Consider the following 27,091-nt stretch of genomic DNA (forward strand, 5'->3'; position numbering starts at 1 on the left):
CAGAAGAAGAAACAGAACACCACCAGCAGCACATCAGAGCAGGAAGAGATGGCTAACAATAACTTCTCTGTGATGAATTTGGCTTTTCTGCTCTTATCGGTGCTGATTTCAGCATCAGTCCCGGCCCATGCTTCCCCTGAACGGACGAAAACGGTGGAATTCAACGTTAAACCGGGAGGAGTGGTGCACAGTTTCACACAGGAGATTGTAAGTAGCTGTAGCAGGCGAATTCACCCTGTAGGCTTCCGTAATTCGCTCTAATGTTGTTGTTCAGCCAGTAAATAACAGAATACGAACTAAGTCTAACATATTCCAAATGCTACCGGTGTGTATATTTCATTAAAGTCTGTAAAATTTGGTATTTTGAGCCATTTGAGTGAAAAACTACAAATCCCGCCTGTCAGCTGTAGTTGCAGTGTAATGACGTCGCAGCCTGTGAGAGGGTGACACGTTGTGCAGCTGAGCGCCACAATGGCTCTTCTGATTGGAGGAGACTTTTAAAGCCTGAACTCCTGTCTGTGTGTTAAAATACGAATTTTAACCTGAAATCTGGGTCAATTCAGACATTATTTAGCAAAAAAAAGTTGCTCTACCATCTCAGATTTAGTTAATTAAATATTAATGGCACCAGAAACTTAACTTGTATGGAAATATTTTTGTTGAATTTTAAGAATGTCATATTCACCTGGGTTAATATTTTACCTGTAAAACCATATTTAAGGTTCAGTATCTCTACAAATTGAAATCCCACAGCCATGAAACTGATTAGGGACACAAACTGAGCTATTTTCAGCAATGCTAAATGGTTTGAAATGTTCCAACAAATACTAAATTTAAAATTACTAGCACTTAAAAATGGAAAAGAAGTGCAGCATTTTAACATTAGAATGGTACCGGGACCCCAGAAACTTCCTGTAATTAAATATATATGGATCTATCTATATAAAATACTGACTTTGGTTTACATTTCACCCACCCAGAATTATTAGTATTGCAGGTTTGAAGCCTTAATATTTATTATATTCAGGTGAATTTGTATGTTTTACTATTGTTTTGAGGTTTTAATTTCAATAATTAAACTTGTTTATTAATTTGTAATGTCAGTCGTATGTTTCTAGTGGAAAACATTTTGCTGTCTATTGACCTAACTGATCCATTAAACAGGTTTGGTAACTTTTTTCCAGCCGACATTCTTGGGACGTTTTGAATTCTTATAGCAGGAAATAGTCGCTACAAGTGACGCTAATAATAATGTTGTTTCATTCTGACAATGATCCTGGTAATACAGGGATTTCTTTATATGAATCCTAATTAGGGCTACAGCCAACTGTTCATTTAATTGCCTGTTGTCTTGATTAATTATTTCGTTTTTTTATTCAGAAAATGTCAAAAAAATAATTAAACACGTTGATCACAAATGTCTTTTTTTGTTGACGTCTCAAGAAAACTGAGTTTACTGACTTAGAAGAAGAAGAAAGAAACCAGAAAACATTCATATTTAAAAAGGCGGAATCACAATTAAATCTTTTTTTTTTTCTTGAAATATTACTCAAACCGAAAAGCTGATCGTCTCAATAGTTGGTGATTAATTTAACAGATGACAGACTATTGATTTATAAATGCAGCTCTAATCCGCAAAATGACAAAACTTCCATCTAAAATAATCAAAATGATGTTCAAAGTTTCACAGTTATGCAGTAAAGGCGACTAAATGATTTATATGTGAAGTTAATAACTCATTCTTTAAGTTTTCTCACATCAGCGCTCGATTATCGCCTTATGTTTATGATAAATAAACGATAACAACGATTCATTTAGTGATTCCTTATTCACAAACCAACAAACTTAAATGCTGTAAAACCTTAAAAACCCTTTCTGGTCATTTATTAAACTCATAATAGCTCATCTCTGTGTATGAAAATTTAACTTATGCAAGTTTTATGTGTGATAATAATCCTTTTATGCTGTAAAAATTGAGCTAGCGCTGCAGTTTCAAGGTGGAAATGCTGAGCTATGATACAGACTGCCCGTTTGGCTAAAGATATGTCTTCTAGCATGTAAAAAAGTCACCATTTGAACATGTTACCAAGGTAAAATCCCATCAGTGTGGGTTTTAAATGACTAAAAAGTGGTTTTTAAACACTGAAATTACCGCTGACTGCTGACACCGAAGCTGTAACTGATATTTTAACTGAATGTTTGACAGAAATAATTAGTAAATCTGTTAATTATAAGCATGTCAAAGTCACTCATAGACCAAAGATGAAAGCATAATTGTGCTGTGACTGTGTCTCTGCAGGAGGAATATGGATGTACGTTCACTTACGCCTCACAAGGGGGAACCAACGAGGTGAGTTCATCCGTCAGACTGTTGATGAAACGCTGCAGCTTCATTTCACTAATTATCTGTTTCTGCAGCAATGGCTGATGAGTGTCGGACTGAGTGACGACGACAGACTTTTGTCCTGCTCAGTGTGGAGGTACACACACACACACACACACACATATACAGACGTACACACACACCTACACACACATATAGACACACATTAGTTTAAAACGTGACGTCATGTTTTAAATAATGTGTGTCTTAATAATCAAACGACTCATTGATAACGAATGTTTGTCTGTGATTTGCTGCAGGCCTCAGGGGAAATCATACCTGTTCTTCACTCAGTTCAAAGCCGAGCTGAAGGGAGCCAAAATTGAATACGCCAACGCATACGTAAGTACCGAGGAAGTCCATTACTGTGGCTTCTAGCTGTAATGTTTGCATGAATCTGTCTCCAAGTCGTCAGCTGATCGCGGTCCTCAGAGAGGGTCGGTTCTCCTGAATACTAAATCGGAATAATTGATGCATTTTTTCCCTCTTCTGCTGAGTTTACTATAATAAAATCGATAAATGGCACGAAGCCATCCGATACAGGATTTAAGGTAACCTCATTCAGCGCGGCCCGATCGAAACAGAGTTTTTACATTTTTTCTTTGATTCTCCTTCCAATTAGAGAAATGAGTCAAACTTAAAACTGCAGATTTCAATGCAGGTTTATTTTTATTAAAATAACTCAGTAAGTCGATCAGAAGAGGAGAGGGTCCAGAGCTCGGGGTTATAATCGGTTGTAGTTTTAAAACCGTCGGTGCAGTAAAATCACAAAACCTCTCAGGGTTTGCTGTCAAAATCAAAATGTATTTAAGTACATTTAAGAACAACAGGAGTTGATCTGCAGTGCTGTATAATTAAAATAGAAAGCCGTAAAACACAAAGACTACAACAGAAACCTGAATTAAAAGACAATATAAAATCATAAAAGATACAGTGCAATGAAGGGTGACGGTTGGTGCCGAGCTCCATTAAAATCAAACAGGTGGGTGTTCGTCTTATTGCACTTTGCGCCTGAAGCAGTGACAGTTTACACATTTATCAAGCTTTAAAACATCCTGTTTTTCTCTACTTTGAGAATGTTTTTCTGTAGACTTTTTATGTTTTGTAGACGTTTCTCTTTGGGAATCCATTCGTTATTTCATTGTAATGAAAATAAAGCTTAAACGTTTCTCGAGTCCGAGCAGTTTGTGCACAAAAACTGTTCCAGAAATTGTAAGTTGCTGCTGTGAAACCTCCATCGCCTCTGTTTTTAAACCTGGATCTTGAACATCCGTCTGGTTGGCTGACGTTCATGCTCTAATTAGGGTATAAACATCAAAGAATTCTTCTTAATATTGTGGCACAAACCCATTTAAAACCTAAAAAGAAAGTAGTGAGTGAGAACACCAACCAGCCTCTACATTAAAACCAGCTGTCTAACATTGTTTTGATCCTGTCTTGCTGCCAAAACAGCTCTGATTGGTCGAGGCATGGACATGGGATGTGGAGTGTCCAGTACCAGGATGTTCCTCAGGACGATTGTCATGTTCCTGGGCAGTTTTTGTTTATCTTTTCCCCCATTTTTGTAGATAATACACACTTCAAGTAGTATAGATTAGCTGTTGTACCTGGTGGTGCAACAGGTGAAGCGACAGGAGGAGGCAGGTAGTTTAATGTTGACGTTTAGCTAGTAAAGGAGCACCGTGATAAAGACTTCTATGAGGCGTATTGACGTCAGGCCAGCAAACAGCGCCTATATTGACCGGGGATCGACTGGAACAGTGATCCAACATCCCAGTAAAACATTTTACATCTATCGTTGAGGCTAATTTTCACATTTTTGCATGTTAACAGATGCATTACAAGAATCAGACATGGATTTGTGTTGACACTGATCACAGCTCTGATGTCTTGGGATTGGACTCGGGACATCCCTCGTAGCCATTGAAGGTTTTGTTCGGTCTGCAGCAGTCATACCGTTCCCCATATTTCTGAAGAATGGTCTGACTGCACCTAATAACCATTGTTGCTACAGGAGGGTAGAAAAATCTCTAGTGTGTATGTATTTCTTTGCTAACATCTTGAGTGGTGCGAAGCCCAGGATGTAGCGACGGTGCCCCTTCAGAACTGAGTCTGGGGAGTTCTTTTGGTTGAACATTTCCAAGCAAAGAGGCAAGAACTGTCATGAAAGTAGATTTGTCAGCATGTAGGTTTCTTCTTGTAGGTTGCTGTTATTTCCTGCAGGGTGTTTTGAATGGTTCTAAAAAGACTCCTGCACTCTGTCTAGCTCGATTTCTGCAAGTTAAACTTCCTGCCAGAGTCTTTTTGGAACCATTTTCAAAACCCCTCTTCAGTTTAACCCCGTACAATGTCTAACTTGTGAAAATCAGCTTTTTAGGCAGTGTGTGGGAATCCTTTCGGAACTTTTGGAAGTATTGTTCCCTTTCCAATGCTCCTTGCTAATGAAATAAACGTGCGAAGAGTCCCTTACAGATTTTGAAAAGGTTTGCAGTCAACACTTCAGTCAGACTAGTATCGATTTCTCAACAGAACGTTTCATTGTAAGGACATCCATCCATCCATCCATTTTCCTCCGCTTATCCGGGGCCGGGTCGCGGGGGCAGCAGGCGAAGCAGGTCGTTCCAAACGTCCCTCCCCCCAGCGACACTTTCCAGCTCTTCCTGGGGGATCCCGAGGCGTTCCCAGGCCAGACGAGATATATAATCTCTCCAGCGAGTTCTGGGTCTGCCCCGGGGTCTCCTCCCAGACGGACGTGCTCGGAAAACCTCCAGAGGAAGTCTCCCCGGAGGCATCCGAATCAGGTGGCCAAACCACCTCAACTGGCTCCTTTCGATGCGATTGTAAGGACATAATCAGTGTTAATCACTTTACCTACCAGTGGTTTTATTGTTGTGGCTCGTGGTTGAAGTTTAAATGCAGCTTTTGTTGGACATCGACGTCCTCACAGAACTTAAAGACAAGCTGTTTTCCTGCTTGGTGTTTCTTCACCCTGTCAGTGTTCAGACTACAACTTCTCATTCTGAGCCCCAAGTAATTTGAATATTTCTGCACAAATGACAGAAAATCAAGAGAAAATAGTGTTGATGAATGTTTTCACGTAGCCTACGAATAATAAACCTTCCACTTATGCACCAGCAGCAAAGCAACACATTTGTCAAACTCAGGGGTAAATTATAAGGCCGACTTTTTTATCCTGCAGCATCTTGTGTTTTTTTCTATACCACAGCAAGACAAAAAACATTGTTTTCGTCTGTGGCACATTGTGTTAATGACACTATTTGTTAAAGTCCTGAATGTGCATTTGTTTAAGAAGTGCTTGTAAGATTTGCTTTATTAAATCTTAGTAAGTAGTCTGAAAATTATAAACATTTCCACCTCCTCAAGCCCAAGTGCACTTCTTAGATTTTCATATTTTGTCTGATTAATTGTCCAAAACCTAAAGATATTCATTTTACAATCACGAAAAAGACAGAAAATCAGGAAATGTTTCTTGCAGTGCTGCTTAGTAGAAGCCCTTAATGACGAAAGATGAAGCCTGCGACCGGAGAAAGTTGGTATTTAGTGAGTTTGCATATGAAAGCCCCTTTCAGACCTGCACTCCTTTATGTTAATCTGACAGCATCTCAACACGTCGGCTTCATGTCTGAATGAACATCCTGCTCAATTTTCTGTAAATTGCGACCGAAAGCTTGACAGGTTGGACTGAGTAGTATTTCACTGCAACCCTGAACTGCACTCAGTCACATTAGGAGGATAGACAGGCACGAGTGATGATGTTTGATGGTACCTGAAGCCAGTTAGGGAAGATGTTTTCCACATTTCAGCACCAATGTTGGACCAAAACCATCACAGACCGCAAAAGACAACGGTTTGGTGCCAAAGCCACAGCTCATTTGTTCTCCAATTTGACATCCATCATAAACTGAAATGTAGGTGATGTTCATTCTGGTTTGTCCAGTCGACGATCAGTTGGGTTGAGATCTCGGGAGTTTGGGTCTACACCTTGGGATCTTTGTTGTTTTTCCTCGTGCTGTTCCTGGGCAGTTTTTGTGTATTTTTTTCCCACTTCAAGTAGTATAGATGAGCTGTAGTACCTGGTTGTGCCAACAGGTGGAGCATAATTGCTGTTTACTGTTGCGATGGGATGAGGGAGCATAGACTGTATATAAAGATGGACGTAGCATCAGGCTCCAAAATTGAAGCCAACCCGGAAGTGTGAAAAACTTGCAATATCACGCCGTCCGCTAAGGTTGGCTCCAAAAAGCTTTTTCTCCATAGACCCCAATTCATTTTTGGAAAAAATAAAATTTGATAGACTGATTTTCTACAGCTCAGGATTTTTTTCCCGTTAGTTTTCATGATCAAAATGAGAGATCAGGTGGCCGATCTTAAAATAAATCAATACTGAATTTTAAATAAATCGTTAAAGTTGGCGGAGCTAGGGGGCGTGGCTATACTTGATTGACAGTCCCATTGACTGGTCCTGCCCCTAGTTGTTCTCCGGTCCAACCTGTTTGATGACGCTTTTTACGTCACTGGCGCTAAAAAAATCCAAAATGGCGACCAGGAAGTAGCAAAATCCGGGCTTCATTTTCTCGGCGTTGAAACCAACGGGTGACGTCACGGTTAGTTTACGCCTGGGAGGGAGGCAGCTTTATGTTGACTAGCAGAGAGCTTTAGCTAGTAAAGGAGCACCGTGACAAAGACTTCTATGAGGCTTATTGACCTCAGGTCAGCTTACAGCTCCTATATTGACCTGGGATTGACTGGAATAGTGATTTCTGTGTGACAGCAGCTGTTCCTGGGCAGTTTAGGTAGGTTTTTCCCCCCTATTTTTCTAGATAATACACACTTCAAGTAATATAGATAAGCTGTGCTGTACTACAGTTGCATACTCCACCTTTAATAGTTGCAGATTTAGTTCGATTATTTCTTCCTCATCTAGAAAAAAATCAGCTGTTGTGAAAGCTGAAATCAATAAAATAGGAATAAATATGTGGTGGTTTTGCCACCAAGCTTCAACCAGCAATGTTTCCAAATTAAGCTCCTGCAGGATTTTTTTGGCCTGATGATGCAGAATTCTCTCCACTTTTGCAGACAGAACCTGACCACGCAGCCCCGACTGGAGCTGAATAAAACATGCTGTCACCTGCACCGTGGACCCCGCTGTTGCTTTGCCCCCCTCTAATAATACTTATGTTTCCATGGCGACCCATAATGTGCGCCACATGTACCTGCTCATTTTTAGCTGCATTGTGCTCTAAACGAAGGCTCGGGCTGCATCCCAGCTGGTGTACCGACTTTGACAAACCAACGCAGTCACGTGGTAGCATGGAAAACTTTCTTTTATTTTTTCCTGTCTTTTGCTCGTGACGTTTTTTGGGCGGAAGGTTAATGCCCGGACTCGGTCGGAGCTCGGTGGCTTTTGTCTGATGTGGTCGTCTGTGAAGTGAAGCACACCTTGACACGCCTCCTTCCCCCAGCAAGGACGGCCCTGACGGCGTGTCATTAGCGGCAGCACATGCTTCCTCCTCCTGCTCTGGCTGCGTGCCCTGCAAGCAGAAGAGAAAACCAGAAAATAACTTCCACTAAATGACGGGACAGAAATAGCCTCGCAAACAAACACACCTGCCACCCACGCACAGCATCTCCTTGACCTTGCCATCACGTCCTCCTACTTCTCCCGGCCAGTCTGTTGTAACGAAAATAATAATAATAATCTGTCGTCTCGTGTGCCGCCTCTCATCCTGTTTAGTTTTTCTCTCTTTCTCATTGTTCCTTTCCCTCCTCCAGTCGCAGACGGCAGCAGCAGGCCACACTGACGTGCCTTTGAAACCGGAGGAATTTACCGTAGGAGAATCAACAGGTAAGACATTGATTGTGTTTCCGAGCGTTCAATCAACAGCCTCAGCTTGTCACATCAATCTCCCCCTCGCCGTCCCGTCACGCTCCCCGCCGACTCCCCTCCGAAGCATATGCTCTCGCTGTGAGCAGGTTGCCGTGCGTCCCTGCAGCATTATTCCTTGTTATTCAGCTTCTTGCACAAATCCCCACCGAGGCGCCGGTTCCAGACTGTGATTAGCAGGATTTGACAAGTAACGCCAACCGGCAATTTACTGTAAACGCCGTTTTCAGTAGATTAGACACCCCAGAACAAGAAGCTTACAGGCTCCAAAACCAGTAACTATCACAGACTTAAGGATAATCCCGTCTCTGCAAAAAAAAACAAAAAACACTTGCAGCGCTGATTTCTAGGGTTTAGCTGTCCCGTTGTCTTCATTTAAGGGCACCAAAAATCCTGTTTCCTTATCCCAAAAAAAAATCCATAAAATCAGCAAAAAAAATGTCCCAAATTTCTGAAAATTTGCAAAACCTTCAGGAAGAAAATTCCAACAATTCCTTCATATATGGGCATATGGGTTTTGTAAAGCATCTTGAGACAATTTGACCTGTAATTGGTACTATATCAATAAAATTGAATCGAATTAAAAGTTTCCCTTAAAAGTTTTATTTTAAAAAAATCCCCAAAATTTGGCAAGAAAATTCTTGTAAATATTTTCAAAAAATGAGAAAAAATCTTCCCAAAAAAAATCCTAAAAATATCTAAAGTGATCACGTATATATCAGTAAAATTTCTAATATTTTCTTTAAGAACATTCACATAAAAATCTCGCTGGATTTTGGTTCATTTTGTTGTGAATGTTCCAAAGAAACATTTTTAACATTTTTTTTTTCCACCAAAAAATGTTCAAAGATTTCCCAAAAATGTTGAAAATGTTGAAAAATAATCCCCAAATTTGGCAAGAACATTCTTGTAAATATTTTCAAAAAATTCTTCCAAAAAATCCTAAAAAATATCTAAAGTGATTCCGTATATATCAGTAAAACTTCTAATATTTTCTTTAAGAGCATTCACACAAAAAATCAACCAAAATCCAGCGAAATTCACTGGATTTTAGTAGATTTTTTTGTTGTGAATATTCTTAAGAAACATTTTTAACATTTCTTTTTTCCACCAAAAAAATGTTCCCGAAAATGTGGACATCAGAAGTTTCACTGTGAAAATATATGTATTTTTTTCCCACATTTTCAAACTTTAAAACGAGTCAGTTTGACCCAAAGGACGACATGAAGGTTAAACACGTAAAACACATCGATTACCTGACAGGAAACGCGCTCAAGGACTTTTCTTGTTCGTGAATAGCTGCAGATTCTCCACAGAGGGGAACAAGTTGAGCCGATGTCTGACCAAAACCGCACCACCTAAAGGAAGGAAATCATAAAGTACACATTAATGTCTCCCCCTGCAGGCTGTTTGGTGCAGTTTGCATACAATTACTACAAACTAAGTTATAATAAGGTTGCGTTTCATTGCGTCTCGGTGTGAAATGATCAGAGTTTTAGGGTCAGAATGGACTGACTGGCTCCGTCCAGTTTTTGTAGGACATCCAGATATTCTTGGCAAACTGCAGGTTACATAGTAAGCAGTGGGACATTATAAATCAGTTTCTGGCAGACTGTGTAAGTTGGACGTATTGATGTTGGAATGCACCCAATGCTTAAGGCTCATTCCGTAGAAAACCAGCTAAATCTGCATAAAGTTCCCACCTGAGCCCCTCAGATACAGCAGATTTCTGATTTTATTATATTTAATGAAGCTATGCAAAGTTTTACCTTCACAGTGTGGAGTTTTCCAGTTCGAGTCCCATAAAGACGTCGTGGTGGGTCAAAATCCTTCGCTTTTTTAAATGTTTTGCCACAGAAATAATCGCGTCTAGAAGATGATCCTGGTATCAAATGTGTGTAAAAAATGATCCTTTCATTGTCTATGACTTGTTCTGATCAACCATCTATCACACATGTTGATTTCAGCCTTGAAAGTTTACCCAGAATTAAAGTTTTCTCCAGCCTCATAGCATCATACTTCCACCTCCGTGCTTCACTGTCAGGACTATGCATTCACTGTGGAACTACTGGTCAGAAAAGACAAAAAACCTTTTTAAAGTTTCCTCTGGTGAATTATCAGAAAACAGAAACGCATCCAGGGAACCAGTGATTGTTTCTAGGACTCTGTGTCATTAAACTGCCGCAGTTTTACTGTTTACACTACGATACATCCCATAATACTGATGCTCACAGTTGGTAATAAACCAAAAACAGGATTTAGATTTCATTTTGTGTCTAGTTTTGTGGCTTTGTGCTCGTCTTTGTCCTCTTTTGTCCCTTTGCGTCAGTTTTGTGTTGTTTTGTGTGTCTTTGGGAGTTTTTTTTGTCATTGTGGTCATTTGTTTGTTGTTTTTCTCATTTAGCGTCTCTCTTTTCCTGTTTTGTGTCAGATTTTTTTCTTATTTAGTGCTTCGTTTTTCTTGTTTAGTGTGATGTTTTGATTGTTTTACACGTCTTTGGGACATTTTAGTCTCTTTGTGACATGAAACTACAATACATCCCATAATATTGATGCTTAGAGTTGGTTATAGGAAAATAAAAAAGTAAAGACAAAAAAAACCAACTAGATTTAGTCTTTAGATTGTGACATCTGGAGTGGAAGTAAAATAAACGCTTCTTGTGTCATTTCGGCTGTTTTGTGGTGATTTTGCATCTTTTTTGCAGCGATGTTTACTTTATAGAGTAATTTTGGTTATTTTTGTGTCTTTTTATAGTAATAAAGCTTATCTTACCATTTTGGTGGGAAATTTAGTCTTTTTGTTGTGATTTTGTGGTTAAAATTTCTGGAGACAGATTTAGTGTTTAGATTGTGACTCCTGTTAATGCCAAACTGAAACGGTTGCAAAATCCCGACCATCTTTGTGTACCTAAAGAGCCTGTAACTGTGAAAATGTTCATACTATGAAGGTAAAACTTTGCAAAGCTTCATTAAATAAAGTTATTGTATATATAGAATCAGCTGATTCTAAGGAGCTTAGATGGGAGGAACTGATGATTTTTACGAACTGGCCCTTTAATTATTCAGCTTTTTTGGCTGCTAAGCATGGCATAATTAGCATACATTGCTATTTTTCGATTTTAGTTTTGTTTTTAACAGATTTTAAACGGTTACTTCCCACCACATGTTTCCTCCAAAGCAATTTAAGAACAGAAACAGATTTCTGAGCAGAATAAACACTAAAATGTTCATTATTCAGCCAAAAAAATACAGCTGTACTAAGCAAAACTATTGAGTTTTTTCAGGTTTGCTAACGTAAAACCTTAAACAGCAGCTTAAACAAAACTCTGTAGCACCTGTTGCCTGCAGGTGGCGCAAGTGTGACACATGCAGCGGCTATTAATGCAGTTTTATGTGGATCATCTCAATCTACAGGTCAGATCTGCTGATGAAGTTTCTACCAGCTGATTTTAACTCTCGTGTTGTCCTGCGGGTTAAATTGACCCGTTTTAAAGTTTGAAAATGTGGAAAAAAAAAAAAAAATTTCACAGTAAAACTTCTGATGTCCACATTTCAACATTTTTTGGGAAATTTTTCAACAGTTTTTGGTGGGAAAAAAGAAATGTTAAAAATGTTTCTTAAGAACATTCCCAAAAAAACCAACCAAAATCCAGTGAATTTCACTGGATTTTGGTTGGTTTTTTGTGAATGTTCTTAAAGAAAATCTTAGAAGTTTTACTGATATATATGGAATCACTTTAGATATTTTTAGAATGTTTTTGGGAGATTTTTTTGAAAATATTTACAAGAATATTCTTGCCAAATTTGTTTTTTTTTTCAACTTTTGCAACATTTTTGGGAAATCTTTGAACATTTTTTGGCGGAAAAAAGAAATGTTAAAAATGTTTCTTATGAAAGAAAATATTAGAAATTTTACTCATATATATGTGATCACTTTAGATATTTTTAGGATTTTTCTGGAAGATTTTTCATTGATTTTCGCTCATGTTTTGAAAATATTTCCAAGAACTTTCTTGCCAAATTTTGGGGGATTTTATAAAATAAAACTTTTAAGGAATTATTGGAATTTTCTTCCAGAAGGTTTTGCAAATTTTCAGAAATTTGGGGAATTTTTTTGCAGAATTTTTGGATTTTTTTTTCTGACGAGGAAACAACATTTTTCGGTGTCTGTAAATGAGGACAACAGGAGGGTTAAACTGCTGAGTCAGTCAGGTGCTGCTGGCTGGTTTCAGCTTCTTATTCTTCTGTTTTCTGACCTCTAGTGACCCAAAACGACGGGAAGTTCAACGCTCAGCTCTCCAAACTGACCTGCATTGGTCGGACGCGACACGACGAGCTGTAACCGGGCAGAACACTCGGCTCTGACCAATCGGAGCCCCTCGTTGGGCGGCTCTGGAGTCGATGAAGGATGAGGCCAAAAAGTGAAAGTAGGATGCTACCGATGCTGCGTCGGTACATTAATTACCGGCTGTTTTCTTATTGTACCCGGACTGAACGAATAAAACCGACAGAGAATCCAGATTTTTGTCCTAGTTCTGATTTTGCCCTGAGACAAAGTGCTTCCATAGTTAGTTTTTGAGGCTGTAAGATTTACTGAGAATAATTCTGCTCTGATCCGCCGGGTGAATGTGAACGTATGGAGGATTGGTATCTGGGGGCTGCATGGGTATAGATAACATATTTAGACTAGGTGGGGGATTTATCAGTCTTGTGTTTTCCTGGGAGGAAAGTGAGTAATCCTCAATAACGTCACCAAACACACATAAAGAAGTACATCTTCCTCATTCTGCTCCGAGCTCAAAGAAGCGCCTCGGTCTGGCTTTCTATTTATCCGTTCCACATAAAACTGAAAAGAAAAAAAAAACACGTTTGATCTCCTCCATCAGTAAAATCAGAAAATGGAGTCTTGTGCTTGTTTTAGGCCAGAAGCTGTGACTGTAATGGAGCAAATAAAAGCTTCTTAATGTGATGTTAAGGTGAAGATATTCAGGATAGAGTGAAGGTTTTTAAACATTTTTAACATCTCAGATCATCAGATTTCTTAAAATGGTTCTTGTTGGACCTTCTCTGATTTGCCTGAAAGTTTTGCAGCATAAATTATGGATATTTATGAAGGTATGTGTGAAATTTTAGCACGATAGATCGAATATTATCTGAGATAACAACAAAAATAAATTTCCATCAACTGTCTTTCAGCAAGCTTTTTCACACCTAAATTGGAGACTGATTGAACAACGATATCTGTCAAATTATTAAAGATAAAAGACTGAAATTTTCACTCTGATTTCTCATCATGTCATTGATTGAGAATCTGCGATATTGGACCCGTAAATAAAAACATCTCTGGGGGAACTGAAATGCAAACAAAGATTGAAGCTGTCATGACAAATACCACCTTTGAGCACACTTACAAAAAAACTGATAATGCAAAAGTTTTCTAGTGATATTTTATGATCCACATGGAGCTGCATGTCAAAATAATAACAAAACAAAACATATAGGATAAGTTTTATTATGACATAACTGGTCACAAAATATTAAAAAGGTGATTTTTGCTGGACTTTCACAACTACACAAAGCAGGAAAATGAATTTTTATCCATTACTGCAGTTAAAAAAATAACTTTTAAATATTTTTGTGACCAATTGTTTCATATTTAAAAAGTATTCTATATGTTTAGTTTTGTATTATTGTGACCTGCAGCTAAATATGGTTCAGAAAATACCACTAGTTGATTTCTGCATCTTTGTTTTGTTGGTAATGTGAGCCCAAAGATGGGACTTTTTATGCAAATTTTTTTCATATTTCAACTCAGCCATAATCAGAGTATTGCTGATTCTAAATCAATGACATGAAGAGAAATAACAGTGAAAATATCAGGTTTTTATCTTTAATAGTTCCCAAGATGTTGTTGCTCAAACAGCTACAAATTTTAATGTGTAAAAAAACAAACAAAAAAAAAAACGGCTGAAGGTTGGTAGATGGAAATTTTTTTTAAAAAAGTTCTTATCTAGGAAAGCTAAAAATGATAAAAAAAAATTCAGATTTAAATGTTCAATATTGCTGATTCTAAATCAATGACATGATGAGAAATACCAGTGAAAAGTTTAGGCTTTTATCTTTAATAGTTCTTGAGTTTAATGCGCTAATAGGCGTGCTGAAAGTGGTTTGATGTGCAATTTGGGAAAAACATGCAGTCTCAGACACTATCAAATCGTCCAATACTGCAGATTTTGACTCAATGACGTGATGAGAAATAACAGAGAAAGTATCAGGCTTTTATCCTTAATAGTTCCTGAAATATTGTTCAAACAGTCTCAAATTTCAATGTGAGAAAAAAACAAGCAGGTAGATGGACAAGTTTTTAAAAACTTTCTATTTCAGAAAGTATTTGATATATCAAGTTAAAATCTCAGAAATATCTGAATAAATATTCACATTTAAATGTTTGATATTGCTGATTCTGAATCAATGACATGATGAGAAAAAACAGTGAAAATTTCAGGTTTTTATCTTTGATAGTTCCTGAGATATTGTTGTTCAAACAGCCCCAAATTTCACCGAGAAAAAGAAAAAGCTGCTGAAAGTGAGTCGACGGGCAACTTCTAAGAAAGCTTATCTCAGGAAGTATCTGATGCACGAAGCTAAAACTTCACAGATACCGTTCTAAAAATCTGTAGTTTATGATAAAAGGCATTTTCAAGTAAATCAGAGATAGTTGTGCAGGAAATCCCAGATGATTTGAGATGGATGAACCTGAATCTTGATCACGTGGAGCAGATGATGCAGCATTTTTAGGGTTTTTCTTTCTGTTTCTGTTACTTCAGAGCTACTTAAACCCCAAAATCCTGAAACATGACTCATCACGATCATAAAGAGACGCCTGTACATATTCCTGAGTCCTTTGCTTTCATGTTTCAAGGCCACATGTGTGGATCAGAGCTGCTTCATTATTATCACAGGTCACATCGATTGAAGCCTCTCAGAAGATAGAGTTTTGAGGGATTGATTTTGCAGATTTGAGGATTTTTGCTTATTTGATTCTGTGTTTTTTTGTACCTTTTGGTCGCTCACATCCATCTGGATCCTCTGGCGTCGAGGAAATGCTTCCTTTTGTCCCATTGTCATCAGCCGAGTGTGGAAATAATCACATCCAGATCCTGAACCAGGATAGAAAACACAACAAAACAACACGATGTTACTGATTTTTGTTCTCTTTTTTTCTACTCTGATGATGAAATGTGTTCGAATAAAGCCGTGCTGTCACTCTTCTAGCAGATAAGCCTGTGTTTTTTGTGTCTTATTATGTCAGTCATGATCTGATTGAACCTCCCACAGCCTTGTTAAAGGGTAAACATGAAAAGAGAGGAGAAATTTGAGTGCCAGCATCGAGGCATTAAATATTCCGAGCACTGCTGGAGCCGGGCCACGGCGCTGGAGAGCATTTTTATTCCCCCATCATATCTGTGCAAAATACCATCATTCCAGCACCACCGTTAATGTACTTCCAATTTAAACCACTTTGCAAGCAGCGGAGAAACTCAACTCTTGCACGACTCCACGTGAAATCATTAAAATGAGCATTGTGAGGAATTTGCTCCGACGTGTATTCTGTAAGCATCGTCAATTAACATATATTGTGCCCAGATAAATGTTTCAGCGAGATAAAGAGCTTCCATTGTTTCTTCTTAATTTTCTAGGGGGAGAAAAGGCTTTGCGGGGAGGATCTAGTAAATCCAGAGGTACATATGGGAACGTATAGAGCGCTGATCTTTGCGGGCTTACGGAGATACAGAGTCAGGAGGGATTTATTCATCTTATGTTAAGCCAAGAGGAAAATCTAGATTGTCCTCCAATTCGATACGAGAACCACGGTGCAGCTGCGTCATTAATCCACCTTTTAATACAAAATATAGTTGTGATTCTCTGCTGAACAAGATCTGGACAAGCCATGCAGAGAAACTCCCACCGAGGCTCGTAATGAAGACGTGTTATAGCGAAGACAAGACTTTGATTTCCAGTTTTGTGGCCTGAAGAAGGGAAAAACATGTGACACTTGCTCTTTGTTTTTCCATTAAGAATTACACAAGAATTCTTCAAGGCCACGGTTCTTCACCGTTCTTCACGGTTTTTGCAGTTAGAATGTGCACAAAGCTTTGGAACATTCTAAAACATCCCAGAAGTTCCTGCAGTGGGAAACAGTCTGATTCCTGCTGAGTGAATATTCAGACTTTAAAAAGTAATCTCTTCTGTGATTTATTGATTTTAAGAATGTCGGACTCAGTTATTAAATGTCAAAACAATCCATGTGACTCGAAAAACTCAACTACTTTACAAACTCTAAGACTAAACTCTCCACAAGGACCAAAAATAAGTTGGACTTCTACATGAGAGCTTTAGTTATTCTTCATCTACTTCCTGAAAAGTTTGGTCAATAAAAAACACAAAAACTCATATTTTCAGCTGAACTAAAGACAGACTTTTTGATTTTTTTGCTCACATGTTGTGTTGTCCATCCATTCTCTATTCACCACTTTATCCTCACTGGGGTCGCGGAGGGTGCTGGAGTCTATCCCAGCTGACTCGGGCAAAGACAGGGGACACCCTGGACAGGTCACCAGTCTGTCCAGGGTGTCCCCTGCCTTCACCTGAGTCAGCTGGGATAGACTCCAGCACCCTCCGCGACCCCAGTGAGGATAAAGTGGTGAATAGAGAATGGATGGATGGATGTTGTGTTGTTGTAAACTTACTCTTTCAACCCCCTGGAAACCAGTGTTTGTCCTGTTTTTGTGTTACGACCCAAGACAGGCGGTCATAATGTTTTTTAAGCAACACACCATACTATGACGTTTTTACAGTGAAGGTTCTACTATGGAACCAGTTTGACATGTTCAGGCGTTCTTTGTGTGAAAACTCAGAGATTTCAGGGATCAGAAGGTGGTTTTCAACTTTCTCTGTTAACTTTCTGCTTCAACTTTAAACTAAGGCTGAATCCCAAACCGCCCCCTACACACTCCCCCTCCACTACCGAGTGTCACTCCAAAAGAAGTCACACTCGCAGCTGTGGAGGGCACCTATTATTGAAGGGGGAGGGTATAAATACGATCGTCAGGAATGGGGCGCCCTGTCGCCTCACCGGAAAACGGAAGATGTCATCGCTATGGTAACACAAAGACGCCTACTGTGCATGGCTGTAGCACTGTGGCACAGGTTGCAACTAACAAGGATCGCTGCTGCTTCCAGAAGACAAAAGCATCCCACTTTTTTTTCACTCACATGTTTTCCAATCCTATTACCTGGTATTTCAAATCCAACAAATGAATAAATTAATTCTGTCAGTTGTGTTCAAATTTTAAGGTGTCAGGGGGTGCACAATTAAATCAAACGTCAGCAGAGAAGAAGATTTGTTTCTTTTGTTTTATCTTTTTTCACCACTCTTTGTGATGTTCTGTCAGTGAAAAAGGCGTGGGAGAAATAATGGACGCATGTGGAACTCACATCAATATGTTGTTTCCTCCTCCATTTCGATGTTGCACTTCCTGAAAAAGTTGTCCAGAGTGAGCATCGATGCAGACTCGCTATTTAAGGGCTGAACAGTCCACTCTCCCTCCGCACTACGCGGTTTGGGACGGCCCTTAATATGGAGGACCCTCCACGGGAACGTGCAAACGGAGGGGGAGTGTGTAGGGATAGTGTGTAAGGGGCGGTTTGGGATTCAGCCTACATTTCCTTCACTAAGCCAGCCCTCTGGACTTCCAGTAAGCTGTGTTCCTATTGGCTGTCCAGGTGGCTGCTTGGTGTCATCAGGAACACCTGAGCAGCTCAGTGTCTTCCTGCTTTATGTCTGCAGTCAAACATTTCCTCTGCTTCTCTTCACTGAACTGGGTTTGGCTCCGTTGCTTTAGTTTGTTCTTTAGGTGTTGGCTTGCAGCTTCCAGCAGTAAAATCCTCTTTAATGTGTTTCTTGGTGTGTTTTAGGGCTTTGTACTGGATACTTGTCTTGGTAAATGTGGTTCTTTAGCCACAGTTAGCACATGGTGCTAATGTGTGCAGTGATTAGTGGATTTGGTGCAGCTGAGTTGTGTCTTTATCTTGGCTGTAGTGAGTCTTTAGAGGTTTTTGGTTGTTTGTGAACCAACGTTGGTTGTCCAGAAGGTAAGAGTTCCTGTCCTGATTCTCTGTTTAAAGAGCTTCTCTGGTAGGCTGCAGGAGACTTTAGCGTTTGGGTTGTGCTAGTTTGGTTTTTGTACGGTTTCATTTGGACGACTATCTTGAGGCCCCTCCATGTGGTTTAGTGAGGTTTTCTGGAACAGTTCTACAAAGCAACCTGCAGCAGAAGAGACTTTGAGAGATTTTAGGACGTTCTGGAGACCAGACTTTAGAGCAGCACAAACATTTGTCAGCAGTTTGAGCAGGAGAAGGTGAGCTTCAGAGTAGAAATGAGAAGGAAACCTTGTTGACCCGTGTGGTGAGGTCCTGTACCAAGAGTTTGAGCAGGTTGTGAAGAGTCTGTAGTTCTTTGGTCTGAAAGCACCAGAAGAGTCGACTCATTAAAGGAGAAAACAGGAGATATTGTTGGTTCTTCTGTCGCTCTGCAGTTTCCTTAGACTGAATATCAAGTTTCTATTTTAAATGATTTACTGTGTGAGCCCAAGAAGACTTCAATAAACTCCCTCCATCCCCTGAACACATTTTATTACCATGTTTAATCTTTTTTAAATATGTTTTTGAGTTTTAATCATATTATTTTCTCTTTGCTTGTGTAGTTTTGTCATCTGTGTGAAAGGTTCTAAACAAATAAAGCTGAACTGATAAACTGAATAAGTGACTAACTCATGATTGTGACAACAGAAGTATTTTATTGTGATTTAAGGGTTTGTTTCATTTTTAAGGTTGGGGTTAAAATCTTGACAGAAAAAAAAGATTAAAGAAATAAAATACATTTAAAAAAAAAGTAAATCAAAGGAAAAACCATTTCATACAACAAGACTTTTAAAAAGAAAATTAAACCACACAATTAATTATTTGAAACAAATGAAATATTTAATTAGATAATTAAACAAGATACTAAACATGTAATTATGAAATTAAACATTTTTACACAATATTAAACATTAAAGATTAAATATTTTAGATAAACATTTAAAAATACAATTTAACAAGAATATTAAACATTTAAAAAATAAAACATTTAATTAGATTATTAAACCTTTAAAAAGACAAAACATTTAATTAAAAATGTAATGTTTAATTACAAAATTAAATCTTAAAGACAATAAAACTTTAAAAAGGAATTAAACAGAAAATACAATGAAGCATTAAAAAATAAAATTAAACATTAAAAGGTGTTAAAACATTTAAAAAGGAAAAACCTTAGATTTAATCTAAAAAATTAAACATTGGGAAAGAAAAGGAAATTTTTCAAACAAGCCGATAAAACATTTAAAAAACAACAAACATAAAAAAGACAAAACATTTAGAAATCAAATCAGTCATTAGAAAAGAATAAAAGGTGAGAAAAGAGCAAAACTAAAGATTTAAGAAGAATCAAACTAAAGACAAAACATTTGAAAAGACACCAGTTAGACTTTAGAAGATCAAATTAAACAGAAGAGACGATAAAACGATGAAAAAGAGCAAAAACAGATGAAGGTCTTAAAGCGTTTTCTAGTCTGAAATGAAAACATCAAGTTGTTTCTTCAAACATTTCCTCTTTCTGTGTTCTTGGTTTGACTGTGGACAGATTTACTAAGAGCTCATTTCAGAAAACTGCTTTCCAGATAAAGTCTACTAGTAGTTGAAGGCATCGATCAAACTAATGTTACCTTCTGATCTCCACAAACTTTACTGTTCAGTGAAGAGAATCAAAGTTTGTTGAGGATTTCTGAAGAACCCACAGGTGAAGGTCTGAGAAGAACTCAGATGGATGGTCTAAATGTGAAATCAAGACTCATGGTCACAAGTTTTAAGGCTTCTGTTAACCACAAAGTTCAAACTAACACAGAAGTACTGAGAGACTTTTAGAACTTCAGTCCTCAGACTGTCTGAAGGTTCAAACTAACAGAGAACTACTCAGGAACTTAGAAGATATCAGTCCTTGGACTGTCTGAAAGTTAAATCTAACAGAGATCTATTGTGGGACTTAGAAAATTTCATCCCTCAGACTGTGTGAAAGCTCAGGTCCTGAGGACTGGGGAGGTGTGGAGGCTTTGGAAAGTCTTGGAACTGAGGGTTCAACCCTCCAGCACAAAGGCTGAAGTCCAACCTCCTGAGAAAAACGGTCGAGTCGAGACTCAAGTTTAAAAAAAAACCTCGAAAACGACAAAAAATCGATGATAAATGCGCAAAAAAAAGAAGAATTAGTACCTGAGTGAGTAGCTCAGAGGGATAAGAGGAGAGACTACCAAGTGGAAGGTAGCAGGATCAAGTCCCACCACTGGCAGTTTTCTTCTTTGTCTTTGACAGGATTTTCAAAAAATTTAAGAAGGATCTAGTTTTGAACCAGCAACCTGCAGCTCCATAGGTAAACCCTTAACTCACTGAGCTACAGATCAGATAAAAAGAAATAAACTCGTCGTCCCTTTGACATCGTAGTTTCCAAGTGACCACATGGGTGGAGTCTGGGTGGATCCAAGGCGGAGTCAGGGCGGAGAGTGGGAGGGGAGGTGGGAGGAGTAGAGGGGGGGAGGCTGCCACCCACCTCTCCACCTACTCTCCGCCCTGACTCCGCCTTGGATCCACCCAGACTCCACCCACTGCCCCCCTCTACTCCCCCACCGCCCACCACACCTTCCCCTGCCCCACCAGTTTTTCGAAAATCCGAGTCTCGACGGGTTTTCTCGAGTTTCTTGAGTTTCCACCAGGTCGGAGGCAGAACAAGTTGTCATGAAGAGGTGTTAAAGTCGGTGAGGATGGAGTGACTTTTTACAGCGACTAGAAGGAAGACGACTAGAAGAGCAGGTCTTTAACCAGCATCCCTAAAATCCATGGAGTCGCTCCAGAGAAATGAAGGGAGGTCAACTTTTATCAGCCTCCATCCAGATGTTCAACTTGATATCTTTACTTTGAGATTTTTAGCTCCACGAACCTTTAGGATCACACTTTATGATCATTTATCAGGACTTTAATGGAATCCAGCAGCAGATTTAGTTTTTGTTCACAAACTTTATTCTTGTCGTCGTGGGACTGCAGGATTTAAAACTGTTCCTTCTATTTGACCTCATGTTTATTAGTTTTAATGGAGAAAGTTATTTTAGTTGTTGATTAGTCTCTTAAAACCAAATAATAAATTGGATTAGTCAAGAGGTTTACATTTCTTACTTTGTCATATTTTAAATATGACAAAAAAATATAAAAATATAAAAATAAAACATCTTGAGACAATTTGACCTGTAATTAGTGTTCTATAAATAAAACTGAATTTAAATTGTATGTATCTTGTAATGTTGGAGGAATTCAGCCATATATGTTGGAAAACACATTTTCTTTGTCCATTAATCTGTTGATTGTTTTCTCCACTAATTCATTTCTTGTTTTGGTTTATAAAATGTCAAACCCAAATATATTCAGTTTACTGTCATAAAAACCAAAAAGATTTACATTCATGATGCAGGAATCAGACAGTTTTTCACTTTTTATCTTAGTTTAGTCACAAAGATCGTTGATAATGTGTGAATTGTTGCAGCTTGTGAGCCGTAGAAGGTTTTAATGTTTGGGGCCGAGTGTCAGAAAACATTTAGAAACCAACATCAACAAAATAACAAAGATTTAAACATCATTAAAGGGAAATCCAACTTTTGCATGACAATGTCTAATTAAAGGACATTTATTTCCAACGTAAATGTGTGATATTCATCCTCTGGAGCTTCTCTTCACATCGTCTTCCACCTGGACTGGTTTGGTCGGGAGCATGAGCAACAAACATGTGAAAAACTGCACTTTAACATCAATGAATGACACTGAAGTTTAATCTCTACATAAATGAGACTGAGTCTGGATGTGTTGCTCTGTCATTAACTCCTAAGTTTAGGGAAAGTTCAAACTAAAGAGGACAGTTCAGATCAGACTTGAAAATGAGCTGATTTTGAACAAACATCTCAGACCTTCTGAGCTTCAGCACCTCTAGAAGATATTTGAACAACAAGTAACTCCAGAGATCCAGAAGTTGGAGAGAGTTAGCTTTAGCTGAGCCACAGAACATGTGGGATGCTAACCTAGCAAACATTTCAGACTTTTCTCTGTGAATTCTGAGAAATAATTTCCTATTTAATGACAGAGCTACACATCTGAACTCAGTCTCATTAAAACAGACTCTAATTCAGTGTCATCCATCCAGATTAAAGTGCAGTTACCCAAAATGTTTGTTGATGAGCTCCAACTAAACCTGTCCAGGTAGAAGGCCACTTTGACAAACAGGAAGTGGAAGATTCCAAGCAGATTTATAGAAGGGGGAACCGGACTGTACTAAGTGTGGTCCAGTATAGAGGGGGGGGTGTTTGTGGGTTTTTAAGGCTGATAATGATTATTAGTGAGACACTTGGAGGAGAAATTCATCTGCAGTAAATGAAAGGCTTTATAATCTTGGAGTTAAACTTAGAAGAACACAAACTCTAACAGAAAACTTGTTGATACGTTTTTGTTTTGTTTACAGATGTTAAGTTAAAGGAGTTTTATTGGTGACGTATAACCAATCAAATCACTGCAGAAGACAGAGTGACCACAGCTAGATAAAGGTTCAGAGCCAAAGTAGCAGCATTTTAAAACTGATTTATTACCTCACTCCTCCTCTGGTGTTTTCTGGATTATTCTCAGCTTCATGCCTTCGTCCACTCGACCTCCGTTGACTCGTCCCGCCTGCCGTCTCTGGAGCTGAAGCTGGATTGGATCAGACCAACGTACCGTCCAATCATGATGCCAGCTGCCTCTCAAAAGGCTCCATTATCTGGCAGCACTTCTTCTGAGGGGAAGCTGAGCTTCAGCAGAACTTTGGAGATGTGTTCCAGTGGTTGGTGGATGTGTGGGGAGATAGAGAGGGACCTTTGAACTGTTCAGAAAGGAAAACAGGAACCCACTGGTAGTTTTAGTTTAGGGTGCTACTGTGGTGTGTTTTTGGGTTTTAATGTGTTTCATGGAAACTTATGGGATTTATCTCGTTAAATTACAGATTTTTTTCACTAATAAAATTTCTGATATATTTACAGTATCATTCTGTTGATCTTCTAATCAAAAGTAATTTTTACTTATTTATTACCTCCATTTTGATCCCTGGCTATCTTCTGTGTCGTGATACATCTCATAATATCGATTCTCAAACTTGATTTTAGAAAAAAAAAGAGCTAAAAACAGATTTATTCTTTAGATTGTGACAACTGGTGGATGTAGAACTGATCTGGTTGCAGGAGGGATTTTTTCATTTTATGTTAAGCCAAGAGGAAAATCTAGATTGTTCTTCGAATTCGATTCAAGAACTACGGTGCAGCTGTGTCATTCATCTGTGTTTTAATGCTGAATATGGTTGGGATTGTGTGTTTTCTTGCAGAGAAAACCTCTGCTGAACAAGATCTTGACAAAAGTCCCACAGAGTCTCATAATTAAGGCGCTACAGCAAAGCCACGACTCTGACTTCCAGTCTTGTGTCCTTGACAAGAGAAAAAAATGTGACACGTGTTCTCAAGTCAGTCGTTCCGTCGAGTCGAAAGTCTCCGCAGCACAATAGCTCTTTGTTTGTCGTCGGTTCGGGCTGTCAATGGGACTTGGAGCTGTCATCCCAACCCTGAACACGTATCACTACTGTTTACCATCTGGCACCAGCAGAGATGTTGGCTTTCAACTTTCCCCCATCACAGCGCAACCATCAGGAAGATCCTCGCTCCATCCTGCCAAGAAGTGGCCTAGATTACGATGGCGTGCATTAGGACGCTTTGATCAGGAGCATTTTTAGCCAGCGATACCGAGATGATCCACCGTCGTGCCGCTGCTGAAACTCCTGCAATCCCTCCTCAGAGCCGAGGGTGACTCTGAAATGTAGTTCACTGCAGAGTGCTGCCCCGAAATGTAGTTTACGACGGCGTGAGACAGTAATTTGGATTTCTGCAACATCAGAGGTGTTGGGTAAAAATAGGTGGGATTTTTCTGTATTCTCATGCACAGAAAACAGCATTTACAGAAGAACAAATTGAGGAAAAATGAGTGTTTAAGCGTTCAAAGTTATGCAGATTCAAATGTTCAGTCATTAACAACGAATAGAGAGTTGGTGGAACTTTATTACTCTACTGTTCAAAAGTTTAAGGTCACTTAGAAATGTGCTTATTTTTGAAAGAAAAGCATTTTTTGTTCAATGAAGATCACATTAATTGAATGATAAATCCAGTGCAGACATAGTTAATGTGGTAAATGACTATTGTAGCTGCAAACAGCTGATTTTTAATGGAATATCTCCATAGGGGTACAGAGGAACATTTCCAGCAACCATCACTCCTGTGTTCTAATGCTACATTGTGTTAGCTAATGCTGCTGAAAGGCTCATTGATGATTAGAAAACCCTTGTTCAGTTATGTTAGCACATGGATAAAGGTGGGAGTTTAATGGAGAACATGGAATTATCTGGATTATATATATATATAGTTAGCTATGCTTAAAATATCATTTTTTACCACTTAAAACATGGGTTCTTATAGGTTAAGTTGAATGAATGAGCATCTAAGAGTTCATTCAGCTTATTAAATTAAGTTTATAAGTAACAAAACTGGTATAAAAGCAGATTTCCCAGGAGTTAAATCTCGTCAGACATTTTATTTTTTTGCAGTTTGAGGAAACAGACAAGATAGAAACTTGCTGTGTGTCTTTAAGTTCTGGTTGTTTCTCTTCATCATCATCCAAATAACTATGACAAAGTTCAGAACTGAAGTCATTCCCTACACCTGTAGATTTATCTCACTGTAAGCTGTAATATGCTCGCTAGTTTCTCCGCTCCGTGCTTCAGCGCACATTTACATTATTGTTACATCTTTTCTCCCCATGTCATGCTGCTGTGAGGAAACGGAGAAGTTTAAACAAACTGCCTTTTCTGGTGACATTTTTTATCTTCAGAAGATCAGCTGCAAAACAAGATGTTCTCTGGAACTTTGGAGTCACAGAGTTTCATCTTGTTTGCTGGTTTGATGCTGAGGGGAGTAAAAAGGTCGAGGACAAACTGCATCTTCAGCCTTTTTTGGACGACAAAACACCAGCCAGAGTATTTTTCTGGTTTCAGTCGACTTGAGGCAGCAGCACCAAGTAAATGCTGCATTATTAAGCCTAACCCTTTCCCAGGATGCACTCTTAGAGAGTAAATCATCACCAGAAACTTTTGTTTTCTGTAATTTGAGGAAACAGACATGGTGGAAACTTGCTGTGTGTCTTTGCTAAACTAATTTCTGAGTTTCTTTTCATAATAATCCAAATAAATCAAACCATGACAAAGATTAGTCCTGAATTCAATCCTTATAAAGTTATAATTTAACCAGCAGCAGCTTCACAGATTGTCTTTGAACTGACTCTAAGGTTGTAAGTTCTCAAAATCTAAATTAAACAAACATAGAAAATGTAAAAGCACTTCTGTCTATAACCACCATGTCTGTGTTAGTAGTTGATCCAACTTCGTATCTTGAGTTTACTGAGCTCGTTTGATCAAGTCCAGTGCATTTAACCCAGCTAGTTTCACACTTTTACAACTTTTTTTAAAACTGCATTTATACGGCAGCAGGGGAGCAGAACGAACTTTTGATAACAAACTGAACGGTAAGCTTGGTTATCATTTATTTATATGTTAGTTATCCATTTAGTTTGAGTTTAAAAAGGAGAAGCGTTCTTTTAATAATCTCTTAAAGGTTTTATATTTATGAGAAGTCGGACTCAGCATCTCTTTTATGAAGATAAAGTTAGAAAACTATATTTACTGTAGAATGAAAAGGAATTCCTGAGTATAAAGGCTGTTACAGCCGTGCTTCTCCTTTGAGAATCTGGGTGAACTCTGTTATTCTGAATTGTGCCAAGTGTTGTTGTGTTTCATTTATGGCAGCTTTCCACGACGGCTTTACACTGCAGGAATGTGGTGAAAATATTTACAGGAACAGATGCTCTAATCGTCCTTTTGAGCTTTTTCCAACAGCTTCGACCACAACATTAACTCAAAGTGCAGCAAAACAGCAAGAAACTACTGGGCATAATTCAGGTTATATGTAGAATTCAGGTTTGTTATGTTAGATGGTGTTAATGGTGTTGGAAAGGAGAAAAATGATACTGGACGAGGACATCAAGAGAAATGGTGCTTCTTATCCATTGAGAACTGCACAGTAGTTCTCCAAGGCCCCCGTTCTTTATGGTTCTCCGTGATTGTTGTGGTTAGAACATGCACAAATTTTAGAGTGAATATTCACACCTTAAAAAGTAACCCTCCTTTGTAATCTAGTGCCAAACTGCACTCTGATTACCACCAATTTAAGCTGCAACTGAATACTTTTACCTATACAGGTGGTCCTTGATTTACAACATCCTCGACCTACAACGTTTCGTCGTTACGTTGGAACTGGTTATGGGGAACTAGATGGCTAGCGGATGAATACGTCCTCACGCTGCGCTATCAGATGTCTTTGTTTCCATTCTCCGGTCGTACTCCACCTTGGATTGTGCTACATTCACTAACTTTTTGTCCTTCATTACGTCTCCCAGCTTAAGTCTTCTGATGGCAGTGCTTCAAAGAAAGGGAAATCCGTCTCCATCGAAGTGAAATTATCGTTGGTATACATGACTTTTCCAAAGAACGG

General features: G+C 38.7%; 2 protein-coding genes across 4 annotated transcripts in view; one reads left to right on the forward strand and one right to left on the reverse strand.

Annotated features, from left to right (window-relative positions):
• Positions 1 to 12,807, forward strand: mydgf (myeloid-derived growth factor). Its single transcript, XM_022208978.2, has 6 exons — positions 1 to 207; positions 2,300 to 2,350; positions 2,419 to 2,480; positions 2,644 to 2,725; positions 8,177 to 8,249; positions 12,551 to 12,807. The coding sequence occupies exons 1-6, from the start codon at positions 49 to 51 to the stop codon at positions 12,628 to 12,630; spliced, it is 507 nt and encodes a 168-aa protein (XP_022064670.1). The 5' UTR covers positions 1 to 48; the 3' UTR covers positions 12,631 to 12,807.
• LOC110966950 (uncharacterized) overlaps positions 7,711 to 27,091 on the reverse strand; it is a 27,770-nt gene continuing 8,389 nt past the window's right edge. The window contains exons 3-6 of one of the 3 annotated variants that reach the window (XM_051946574.1): positions 23,063 to 23,331; positions 15,348 to 15,448; positions 9,545 to 9,646; positions 7,711 to 7,935 (exon numbers count right to left, since the gene is read on the reverse strand). The gene's annotated coding sequence lies outside the window, so the exon portion shown is untranslated. Of the gene's footprint in view, positions 7,936 to 9,544; positions 9,647 to 15,347; positions 15,449 to 23,062; positions 23,332 to 23,771; positions 24,378 to 27,091 lie in introns of those variants that run through there. The other 2 variants (XM_051946573.1, XM_022216450.2) reach the window with 2 other exon arrangements.

The sequence above is a fragment of the Acanthochromis polyacanthus genome, chromosome 4 (assembly GCF_021347895.1).
Source record: "Acanthochromis polyacanthus isolate Apoly-LR-REF ecotype Palm Island chromosome 4, KAUST_Apoly_ChrSc, whole genome shotgun sequence".
Taxonomy (NCBI): Eukaryota; Metazoa; Chordata; class Actinopteri; family Pomacentridae; genus Acanthochromis; species Acanthochromis polyacanthus.